Raw genomic sequence first — 12,882 nt, forward strand, 5'->3', positions numbered from 1 at the left:
TCCAAGTCATTCTCTACACAGATACAAAAGTGATTTTCCTTAAATAAAGGTCTGACCATGTCACTGCTCTACTCAATAAACTTCAGCACCTCCTTACTGCCTCTAAAACAAAATATGAACTCAATTGGAACTTGTAAAGTCCTTCACAACCTGACCCTTATCCAAGTTCCAGCTCTGTGATGTGTTGTTTTCCTTTCCATACTCTACTGTCCAGCCAAATTGGCCAGTTTTCTGTTCCTCACATATGGCCCTCCATCTCATGTCTTCATGCCTTTGTCATTCCCCATTCTCCAAAAGAACTGCCTCCTCATCTCTGCCCTGTAGAATCCTTTACTTCCTTGAAGACTCTGATCAAGCACCATCTGGTACCAGAAGCCTTTCTGATCTACTGGAAGCCCATCCCTCCAACTGCTAGTTCCCTTCCTCCCTTGGACTACTTCATCTTTCTTTTTAATTAGTGTTTTTTCTGTTTATACTTATAGGTGACTGTGTTGTCTTCCCCAGTTGAATGTAAGCTCCCTGAAAGTGGGAACTGTTTCCTTTTTTGTCTTTGTATTCTTAGTGCCTGACATATAATGGGCACTTAATAAATGAATGTTATCAATTGATTCCTCCTCAAGAAAGCAATTGGCAACTAGGATATACAAGGCAATGGCAGAGGCAGCTCTGACGCTAGTGATCTGCTGATCCAATCACTTCCCTTGGAATTTCTGGGACAAGGTCTTGCTACTTAATTGCAATGAGGAAATGTCAAAATAAGAAACTTAACCTAACTCAGACTGACTCAAGTTGTAATGGGGAGCACTTTGCAGATGTGAGATGTCAGCATGTCCCTGGAGGTAGAGGACACCGGTATGAATGTGTCTTCCCAGATAATTTTGCCACTTGACTCAGTCTTAGGGAGGCTTATTTCAACCCAGAAGGGCAGAAATCCCTGGTTAGTGGATGTCTTAGTACTTGAGTGAGAAGAATGGAGACCTTGGAGACCAATCTAGAGAAGTCAGATCACAGAGGCCTGGTCATAACTCTACTTCCAAATATATTTATAATAGTATATTTATGAAGCTACCTCTTCTACATTCAAAAGTCAACACAGGAAAAGAGTGGTTCTTTCATAGCATCTATGCAATATCTATTTATTTAGCTATCTATCTACACACACACACGTACATAGACACACACACACAGAGGTGTATCTCTCAACACATATGAATACTTTTAATATATATATGGAAAGGGCTAGGAACCAAACCTGTGATTTCATTGACATAGAGAACAGGTGAGGAAGCTCCTTCTATTACTGCAAATTAGTACTTTCTCTTCAATTTATAGTATTAAAGATTTGCCTGGGTCACTGAGTGATTATGACTTGCCTAGGATTGTGGAGCCAGAGATGTCCCCTGAACCCAGGTCTTCTTGACTCTCTATCCATTCCACCATGATGCCTCCCATGAATGTGTAATTCTAATATTGTGTCTGATAAACTATTTATTGAATTCCACTTTGTGACTAGGAAACTATCATAGATTGCATGATCCAGTACTACTCTCTTTTTCACATTCTCCATTCCACCGAAACTACTTTATTTTCTGTTTCCTGTAGGAACATACTTCACAACACACACACACACACACACACACACACACACACACACACACACACAATTTCTGAGATGGAAGAGGTCAGTCTAAATTATAGCTGGAAAAAAATGCCCCTTATAGTATACTCAACGAGTAGTATATCCAGCCTTTGCTTAAAGACCTTCAATGAAGGGGAACCCACTACCTGGGTTCCTGGCAACCCATTCTATTTTTCTACCTCTGAATCTCAGTTCATGTTGTTCCTTATGCTTGAAATGCACTTCCACCTATTGAACTCCTATGCACTTCACGCACCACAACTCAAAAGTCATCTCTTCCAGAAAAACCTTCTCTGACTCCATCTTTCAAAAATGACTATTCTAGCCAAATGTGGTGGTACTTGCCTGTAATCCTGCTACCAGGGAGATTGAGACTCATGGAATGAATGAATTTGGGAATTCTGAGATGTAGTAGGGCTGAAGTCAGTTGGATTCCACATTAAGTCTATAAGCAGTATGGTGAAGCCCTGGCAGCCCAAGGCTACCAGATTGCTCTATGGAGGGGCAACATGGCCCAAGTCAGTAATAGAGCTGAGCAAAGCTTTTGTACCAATCAATGTTGGGCTCCAGCCCATGAGTGGCCACTGCACTTCCAGCATGATTGAGACAGAGAGTCCTCATCTCATCATCATCCTTATCACCACCACAGTCCTCTTCTTAGTAGCCATCATCATCATCACCATCATATCTCCCCCAAGACTCCTTTGTTCCTCTTTTACTCACGTACCATGCCTATAGAATAACATGCACACTCCCTAGTCTGACATTTGAGACCCTTCACAATCTGGCTCCTACTTGCTATCTCCCTATATACCCATTTACCAAATTTACATTTATATTGCAGTCAAGATGTTACCTGATCTAGATACTCTTATCTCCCACCTTGTTGAATCCACAGAAGCTGCTTCCTGTGCCTGAAATGACTTCCCTCCTCATCTTCACCACTGAGCATCATTTTTCCCCCAAGATACAACCTTCCCAATCCATCCAGTGCTCTCTCCCACCTACATTTTCTTTGTACAATCTTTGTTTACCTACATGTCCTTTATCCCTCTTAAACTCTCAAGGGCAGGGCCTCTTTTATTTGTTTCTTCATGTTCCCAGTGCTTCGAATATACTAAGCACCCCAAAAATGTTTGTTGAATTGATTGGAAATGTTACATTATTTTGTATTACAATTATTTGTGTAGGTTTCCTTTCTCTCTACTAGACTTTAGACTAAATGAGGGCAATGACCTTGCCTTTTATAAAGCTTGTATGTCCTCAGCATCTAGCTCAGTGCTTTGTATATAGTAGGTATTTAATAAATGCCTGCTATTTAGTATTTTCTATTTCCTCATTAGCTTTTTCCATCTCCTTTGAATGCCTTCTTGCTCACCACTGTTTTTTTCCACAGTCCCACACTCACTGTTAAATAAGACTGACAGCTCACATTTAATATAATATATTATTACATATAACAATATTTATAGTGTTTAATGATTTACTAAGAGCATTCCTCATAACAACCCTATGATGTGAATCAGTCCAATTTTTCAGATGGAGATACTGAGACCCAGAAAGGTAAATTGATTTGCTCTATAAAGGTCATTCTTGTAAAGAGTGAGTAGCAAGGAGGGGATTGAAGCCTGGGTTTCCTCACTCACTCACTGCCTAATCCTCATTTTACTATACCAGCTGCCCCTCACAACTGCCCCCAAATATATTGAAGACTTGAGATCAAATAAATTTTCACACCATTTTATACTGGTTTAAAAAAGGAAGGCTGTTTTGTTTGTGTCTCAGAGCTGCTATTCATCTTGTTTTTTTGCACTAGCTCAAAGATACAAAGATGTCAGGTTGATAACTAAGTAATTTAAACAGCAAATCAGAGAAATCTCAGTGGAATTGAGCCTGGTGTGTGATCCAGGGGAAAAAAAGAGCTATGTGTGTTTTGACTATTTAATGAGCTTTAAAAAGTAATTACTGGTGACCAATGTTTGCTGTAATATTTTGGCAGTTTCTTAAGGCAAGCAGCCTCATGTAGTGGAGTGAGCCCCAGACTGGGAGACAGGATACCGGGTTTGATTCCCTACTTACCCTGACTGAGTCACTTCCTTTTTCTGGACCCCAATTTCTTCATATGAAAAATGGGGGAGGGGAGCCACTAGCTCTGCTCTCCTTTCCCACATGAAAAACGGGTAAGGTGTTGTAATTGGAAGGTAGCTTAGAATTTATCACCTATGAAAAATGGCAGAGGGGAAACAGATCTAGTGGTCCCTCCTCCCCAATTTTTCATAGATGATGATCTCTAAAATACCTTCCAACTCTGACATTCTACAATGATTTTATTATGTAGCAGACTATGTAATTTGAAGGATTTAAAGCCATCCTCATGGATTACACCTATAAGTTCACAAAATTTGTTCCTGCAAGAAAACACTGTGTTTTAGTAGTCCAATAGTTAAAAACCAAACCAACCCAACATTTATTAAGTGCCTTCTATGTCCAAGGCACTTGGCAGCATAGCAGTGTGACTTGGTAGATAGCTTGCCTTGCAATTAGAAAGACCTGACTGGGGTCAAGTTCCCTCTCTGACCCATACTGGCTGTGTGACCCTGGGTAAGTCATTTAACTTCTCAGTGCCCTAGGAAACTGTCTAATAGTTTAAGTTGGAAAGCAGGTATAAATCTGAATTGGTAGAAGAAGCTTTCGTATCAGGAATTCTCTCCGCCAAGGAAGCCAGAGATCTTTTTCCAAAATTAAAATGTCCAAGTCAGTGTGTTGAGCACTGGTAACATAAAATGAAAAACAATTCCTGCCCTCTAGGAGCTTACATTTGATTAGGCTTCGGCTTGGTTTTGTTTGAGAGACTTCTTTATGAGATTAAGTTGCATTAGATATTGGTGCTGCTGAGAGACAGGCAGATGCTGGCAAGAGCAGCTGGATGAAGGATGGATGGGGAGAAGGCAAAACTTTTAAATTCTTTAATTGTTTTCCTTTAATTCAACTGGGAAATAGTGTTTCAGCATATTGTTTATATTTCTGAAACCAGTTGAATGAAATGTTTCTCTTTCTTTTTAAGCTGATGACCAAGCACCCCGGGAAACGTCTGGGATGTGGGCCTGAAGGTGAACGAGATATTAAGGAACATGCATTTTTCCGGTATATTGACTGGGAGAAACTTGAACGCAAGGAGATTCAGCCCCCGTACAAGCCAAAGTCTGTAAGTCAACTGTTTCAATTTTTTCCTCCCTCTCCCTCTCTCTTTCTCCCCTCTTCACTTTTCTCTCACTTCTCTTCCTCTGTTTTCAATCCCACCTCTCTCTTTTTTCCTTTATTCCTCTTTTCCTCTGACATACTCTCTTTTTCTCTTTCCTTAGAGTATGTGTGCTCTTGGCACTGTGTGAGGTACAGACATGCTGTATATATTTATGTACTTCCTCAGGCGTCTACACAAGTCTATACACCAAAACATATGGATGCCTGCAAAATACACACATACCAACAGATTTAGAACTCTAACTCCATACATAGACCATCTGCCCTTTGTAGTTATAGGAAATGTATTAGGTCTATTGAGTTTTGATTTTATGGTTATAATTATAATGAGCGTCTTAGGTGAAAATTTTTGGAGAATGGTTGGTTCTTCATCAAGGCAAATAGTCCAGCTCTCCTTATGGGCTGTGATGAAGAATCTAATTTCACCCAGGTTCTTTCCATTGCTTTGATTATGTCACTTTCTCTTCATACTGGTGTTGAAAAGGTCACATTGTTTATCTCAACCATATTTAAATTTAATTCAGAAACTCAAATGCTGTCTGAGTCAGTAATTCAAGGTAATTCTCTGATCCGCTTCTGCCCAAGGTGAAACACAGGACATATAGTTGGAATAGTTTGTCAATGTTAGCCAGCCCCCTTGAGGGTCTTGACCATGGTACTAGCCTCGGCAATTTTCTTCTATAATTTAAGAATTTAAGTTACATGGTTCTCTAAGGTGTGTGTGTGTGTGTGTGTGTGTGTACATATGGGTGTGTTCTTGCATACTTATAAATTTTTCCACTCATGCCTGAGAGGGTTTGTCATAGCTAAGGACCCAACAGGAAAGAACAATTAGCTCTCTGATTAATTAAAGTTTTGTTTATACTTCACTTAGGAAGGTTAGTTCTTAGAAGCCACAGGTCATGGAGTTTCAGAATCAGAAAGAAAGTACTTCAGAGCTCATCTGGTACACTATAATTTCACAATGAAAAGGCAGCTGAAGTCTACATAGGACCTGCCCAAAGTAGTATAGCTAGTCAGAGGCAAAATTGGCATTAGAACCCAAGTCTCTTGACTCCACCTAATATTTTTAGTTTAAATGAGGTTCTATGACTTAATTAATAGTTTTATTGTGTAGAAATGTTGTGTAGAAACAGTTTGTAATTGTGCAGAAATCTTAGCATGAGGAATTTAAATCTTATCATAGAATTATATATAATAGAAATTTAGGAAATCTAAGGATAAGCTAGTTCATTCAGTGTAGGAATCTCGTCTATTACAATCATGACAACTGTAATTTAAATATCTCTATTGACAGGAGGCTCACTATTTTGAAAAATAGCCTCTTGCATTGATGGATGTCTGTAATTGGTAGATGCTTAGGCTCATTTATATTGAACTCAAATTTCAAACCTTGAAGACACATGGAATACCTACTTCTTCTTCCACATGACAACCCTTCAAATATCCACTCTTCCTGGAAAAAAAAAACTTCCCTAAGTCTCTCAAATATTCCTAATATGACACAATTTCAAAACTATAAGAATTTCTCAATTGCTAACATGGGTATGCCTGAGAAAATAGGCAAGGACTCAGAAGGTCTCAAGGGCACAGCTGTTGCTGTCCCTATGACACAATCATCCTTGCTTAGCCCTTTGCTATGATACTTGGCTCTAAGACCTCAGAACACAGCCTAATGCCCATGGATTTTCTCAGTGGTATGCACTGGGACACACAGATATGAACATGAATGGAAAGCCTCCCAGCTAACCACATTCCCCAGAGACCTCAGGCTCTTTCCATAACCTGCCTCACCTGGTTCATTTTCTTTCCCTGCTATCAATACCCATCACTTAACAACCAAGTATGAGGATCAATTTAAAGAATACCAGCTGAGAGGCCTGCACATTCCCCGCTTTTACTGGCTAAGAGGCAGCCTAAGAGAGGGAGAGAAGTTGAGGTGTTTATTAGAGCTATTGGGAGCAACCAACACCTTCCCACCTCCACAGATTTGCTACCATGTTTTTAGACCAAAGGAACTGATACCTTTCACCAGTTTGTAAACATCCATCTTAAAGTGTCCCAAGAAAAGAAATAATATTCAAAATGTGCTCTGCCCAGGGCAAAGTACAATGGGTCTGTTATCTCCCTTAACCTTTCATTGATACAAACTGAATTTTTCCTCACATTTTTAGCGACTGCACTGTCCTTTTAGTTTTTCTTGAGCTCTGATTGTGGGGAAACAGTCTTGTGGTTTTTGCTTATACTGCTCTCAAGTCAGACATTGCTGATCCTATTCTTACAACTTGGTTTTCTTAAACCTAACTGCAAGACCTTATGTTTATTTTTAATGCAATACAAGCTATGAGTGGTCCTCCCCAAATGAAAAGTTTTCTTGTATGAGCCTAGCAATGAACTGTTTGTCATTGAAAGATGAGCTTACTTAAGTTCAGGAAGAATCATCACTGGGAAGTTGGATATTGAGTGATGGCTCTTGTTTGTTTGTTTGTTTTTTTCAAACATAGCGACTCATGAAGATCATAACCATCCTGAAGATGGTCAACCAAAGCAGCAGCATCAAACTCAAATAGAGATAGGGGCCCACTAATCCCTTCAGGCCACATATTGACTTAGTTTTAAAATGTAACACTATATTTTATTGTATTTTTATTTATTTTGTTAAATATTTTCCATTTTAATATGACTCAGGTAGCACTTGGGAGTAATGCAGGCATGTTGCCCACAAGTTTGATACCCCTGGACTAAAGCATGGGAGGTTTGCAGTCTGAGTCAGTAGACAGACTGAAACAGTCGCAGGTCCTTGAAGTGTAGTGGAGATGGGTCCAGACTTGGAGTCAGGAATACCTGCGTTCCTATCCTATCTCACATACTTATTAGTTGTTGACAAGACAGCCCTCTGTGCCTCAGTTTCCTCATCTGAAAAATAAGGGGATTAGACTTAATGCTCTTCAACGTTCCTTCCAACTCTAAATCTGCATTTCTGTGATTTAAGTATTGAAATAGGCATTTCACTTCCTGGTTTGGGTTCATTGTTCCATCCCATTGAAATTAATTTTTAAATCTTATTTCAATCATTTAACATATTGGCTACCCTTCTTATCTTCAAGTCATCTGCACATTTGGTTATCATACCTTCTATATCATCATCCCAATCATTGGGATTTTTTTTAACATGCAAAATATGTTATACATACAAACACATACACATATACATACACATGATGTTCAAAATGTCTTAGTGCAGCTTTAATCTATTAAAGTTTGAAACTGCACTAAAACTTTTGGGATACTAGCTATATGTGAATGTATATGTGGATGCATAAATGTATATACTCACATTTGTGTATGTGTGTTATGTATTTTTATGTGTAACATATACTTTTATAACCACAATAGCTTCATGATATAGATACTGCAGCTATTACTCTCCCCTTTTTATATGCGAGGACTAAAAGAAATTAAATTACTTGCCTCTGGTCATGTATCTCCCAATTTCAAAGCCAAGGATCATAGATCTAGAGCTGGGAGCTACTTTAGCCATGATCTTATTCAGCCCCCTAATTTTACAAATGAAGAAACTGAGGCCCAAGGAGGTTAAGTGTCTTGCTCAAGGTCACCTTGGTTAACAAGTGGCAGATTTGGGATTGACAGCAAGGAATAGGCTTATAGAGGCAACATGACCCCAAGGAAGATAGAATCCCAGCCTCAGAGTCCAGGGAGAACTTCACCCAAATCACTGTTAAAAATGTTGGACAAAAACTTGCTCTAAGATCTTCCACTGGAGTCTCACCTCCAAGTTAACCAATACTTTGTGAGTCTGGTTATTTAGTCATTTCAAGGTCCAACTAACTATGCTATTATCAAAGCCATATTTCTCCATTGTACACAAAGATATCACAAGAGACTTTGTTGAATGCCTTGCTGAAGTTAATTAATTGACTGATATAACGACTCTAATAAATGCAAAAGGGCTTAGTTCAGACCAATTATCATTGTGTGAAACACTTTCAAAGATCTGCAATCTCTTTAGGGTAGGTGTGTGTTTCATATGCTGATGCAGATGGCAACTTGATCATCTGGAGTTAAGCGTCTCCGAACTTGGTAGCTCGACTGGTCCTCAAAGGAGACTGTCTGTCCTTGGTCTTCTACTTTAAAACTTTCCAGCTTGATAAGACCTGCCAGAGCTTGTACGTCCCCGGCATCACCCTTGAAATACCAGCCATGTAAATAGGACCCTGGTCAATTAAAATGATATTTAGCCTTCTCTCCAGCCTCTCCACATTCCAAATGATTGGTCTTTATATAAAAAACATAAAAATATAACATAGCAGAAGGCGCCAGATCTGAAATCAGAAGACCTGGGTTTGAATCCCAGCTCTGGTACTTGTTAGCTCCAAGACTTTGGACAAATAAATTCTCACCTGTCTGGGTATCCAATACATAAATAGATGGCAGTTGGCCTTGGTAATTTTTAGTGACCCATTAAAAATGTAAAAACCACTCTTAGGTTATGGGATGTGGAAAATGGGAATGGAGAGATTTAGGCCTATACTATAATTTAAAGACCCCTCTATGATCCAATGACATTGTGTCTGCATGAAAAGGATTCACTGCCATTGTCTCGTGCCTGGGGCATGTTATTTGTTATGCCCTTAAACTGAGTGAATCTGGAGTATGCTAAGGCACTGATGTAACTGCTTCTGACAGCGATGTCCCTGAAGGACAGTCAAGATGCTCACTGTGCTGCTGGGGCTTATCCTCAGGTCATCTCTTAAGTGCCATCTAGAGGAAGGTGGGAAAAGTATCTTCTCACTGAGATATCCACTTAAAATTAGCTTATGAGTTGTTTGGGAGAAGGCTTGACATGAAGCCTGAGTAAAGAAAATGAGTCATTGGTTAGGAAATCTTGGGCCCTGGGATGGGAAAGGGGGGTGCCTCTATTTGAAGGAGAAATCCAAGCTTTCTCAGCAATGTGAATGGACACCCAACCCCACAACCACCTCTCAGTGCTAAAAGTTGGGGTAGCTGCAAAGGCTGTTGTTGTCCCTTATTCCAGAATGGCTGATGCAACCTAGAGCAAGAAGTCTCCTCAAAGAAATTCTTAAGAGAAATGCCCTCTTGTCCTCTTGCTCATTGGAGTTGGCCCCAGTGAGTTACTTATTCTGCAGTAGACAGTGAACTGAGAGAATGGAACAGTGGTGCCTATCACTCAAATGTAATAACAGCCAGCATTTATATAGCTTTAGGTTTTGCAAAGCACTTACAAATATCTTATTTGATCTTCATAATAACCTATGAGTTGGGTGCTATAACCACCCCATTTTACAGATAAGGAAACTGTGGCAATCATAGTGACTTGCCCAAAGTCACACAGCTAGTAAATGTCTGAGGTGGGATTCAAACTTGGTAGGCCAGCATTAACTAAGCTCCTAGAATGTTCTAGCTGGCACTGGAGAAATAAAGATGAAATGAGTTTTGGTCCTTGGCTTCAAGGAGGTTCTAAGTACACAAATGATTCCCATACAAAAATCAGGATTAAAGATGTTACGTCTACACTGGAGACATCAGACAGAATGGCTTGAAAGTTGGGAAAGGAAGGATCATTTCCCATTGGAAGCCTCAGGGAAGGTTTAATGGAGGGAAATGACACCCCAGCTGGGCCTTGAAGGGAAACAAATTTTAATAATTGGACATGTGGAGGAAAGTGGGCAGAGGGGCTGGTGTGGGCAAATGTACTGAGGCAGGAGAGGGTAGGAGAAGAATGGGACCTGGAGAGCAGTCTAGTTTGAGAGGCGTATAGTGTGCATGAAGATAAGCAGCATGAGAAAAAGCTGGGTGGGTAGTTTAGGGCCAGATTTTAGAGGGCCTTGAATGTCAAGCTAATAAATCGATACATTATTTACTCTATGAGTAATGGGGAGTTTCTTAAGATTTTTGACTCTGGAAGTGACCTAGTCAAACCTTGCACTTTACAGTATGAAGATTGATAGCATCTGGACAATAGAAAGACTGAGAATAGGTTCCTGTATTAAACCAGAAGTTCAAGGAAGAAGTGATGTGATAAGGGTCTGAGGTACCACTTCCCTCTGTCACTTGTCATAATGTCATAGGATTTGGATCTGGGAGAGAACTTAGACATTGTCTAGTGCAATTCTCTCATTTTTAGGTGAAGAACTAAGGTCTAGTATGGATTTACCTCATTGGATCACTTACCTACTCAAATCATAGCCTCTTTAGCCTCAGTAGACAGTCTTCGTGAGTTTCTGTGCCCAAAAAAATCATCACCTAGTGTCCAACCTTCTGGTGATGAGTAACTCTAAATGAAACAGGCTTGGTCCACAAATTCTTAATTTGTCACTAGACCCATACTCAGAGCCCTTCTAGCTTGGCAGGCTTGTGATAGCTGTCACTCTGTAAGCATAAACTTTGAGAAGTCAAGGTCACCTTCATTCTACTGCAAGGCATTGGAGGAAGGCTTCAGTAGAGATGTACCAAGTACTACCATGTAAACATCAACCATACTCTCTTCCACCTTTAACAAAGCATAGGATCTTTTCCTTCCTTAGTATAAATATGGGAATACTTTCAGCTCTGGCACTTTATGTTCTATGGGCTAAGATGCAGGGTAGCTCTGACATTTATTTGATTCTGAGACCCTCCCACATAGACAACAAGGGAGATCATGCAGAGTGCTAGCCTAGGAGTCACAAAGACCTGGCTTCAAGTCCTGCTGTTAACACAAACAAGCTGTTGGACCCTGAGCAAGTCACTTTACCACTAAGTACTTCAGGCAACCCTAATATAAGTTACAGAGTACTTGTAGCTCTGCCTTGGTAGACAGTTTCCTCACCAAGGGACAAATTAAATCACAAGTATGGGTGTGCGCGTGCGCATGCATGCGCGCGCACACACACACACACATACACACACACCACAGTCCGGAATTCCCATTAAGACCCATCTGCCCCTGGGGTAGCACTATCTGTCCTCCCTTCTCCCACTTCTATCCTCTTATCTACTTATTGTATACCCCATCAGTTTCCAGTGGCTTATGGTAAAATGCGTGCACAAGAACATGTGTTACATAAAAGATATTAAAAAGAATAAATTCATCTGTCAGGACTTATTGATTCATGGATGCTATTAAACCAAGTGTTGTAATAGGAAAATCAAGTAACAATAACAGGATAATATTCAAAGAGCAATAAAGCATGCTATTATTGTGTGCTCAGGAAAATAATTTCAAAAAGGGATTCTAAAGGTTGTTTTCAGCCTTATCCATTCCAGAGGCAAATGGCTCCTCAGAGGTCTTTGTTTGAAATCTGTAGAAATATAGCATAACTGTAGTGCTGTTGAGCAAAACCCTCAGGAGAACCCGGAGCTTCATGGACACCAGAGAGATATAGGAACCATACTCAGAAAAAGGATACTATCTTTGGACAGATATCTGAACTGGTCTTCAAAAGATGCCAGAGTTCCACGGGATAGAAGAACCCAGAAGGGAATAGCAAACTTGACAACCAGCAAGCTATACATGACAGAAATTTAAATTAGAATCTTATCATATGATAGTTTCTTTGGAATCACAGAACATAAAAATGCTAGAGCTAAACACAGTTAGAACACAGCATTTCAGAGGTGACAAGGCACCTAGGCACTGTGCTAGGTTCTGAAACACAAAGACAAAAAAAAAGCAGCTCTTGTCCCTCAAGGTGTTTACATCTCACTCAGAAGAGAAAACACGTCTTAATAAGCAGAAAAAATTAAAGCAGGAGAATGCACTAACAACTCAGGCAGGGTGTAGAGGGAGAGGGAAACAGGAGAAAGCCTCATGATGGAGGTGGGGGTTGAGTTGAGCCTTCAAATAAAAAAAAGATTTCTGAGAAGCAAAGGTGGTGTTAGCATGCATCCAAACTTGGAGAATGGCTTCTGGGAATGCTTAGAGATGAGAGATAGATTATCAAGTTTGGAGAGCAGCTCAG

General features: G+C 40.0%; 1 protein-coding gene across 2 annotated transcripts in view; it reads left to right on the plus strand.

The window, feature by feature from the left end:
• PRKCB (protein kinase C beta) overlaps window positions 1-12,882 on the plus strand; it is a 623,945-nt gene that overhangs the window by 534,402 nt on the left and 76,661 nt on the right. For both annotated transcript variants that reach the window (XM_027859746.1, XM_027859745.1), the window contains exon 16: window positions 4,704-4,844. In XM_027859746.1, coding sequence (XP_027715547.1) covers window positions 4,704-4,844 — 141 coding nt within the window. The remainder of the gene's footprint in view (window positions 1-4,703; window positions 4,845-12,882) is intronic.

Source organism: Vombatus ursinus, unplaced genomic scaffold (assembly GCF_900497805.2).
Source record: "Vombatus ursinus unplaced genomic scaffold, bare-nosed wombat genome assembly UNPS02014171.1, whole genome shotgun sequence".
Taxonomy (NCBI): domain Eukaryota; kingdom Metazoa; phylum Chordata; class Mammalia; order Diprotodontia; family Vombatidae; genus Vombatus; species Vombatus ursinus.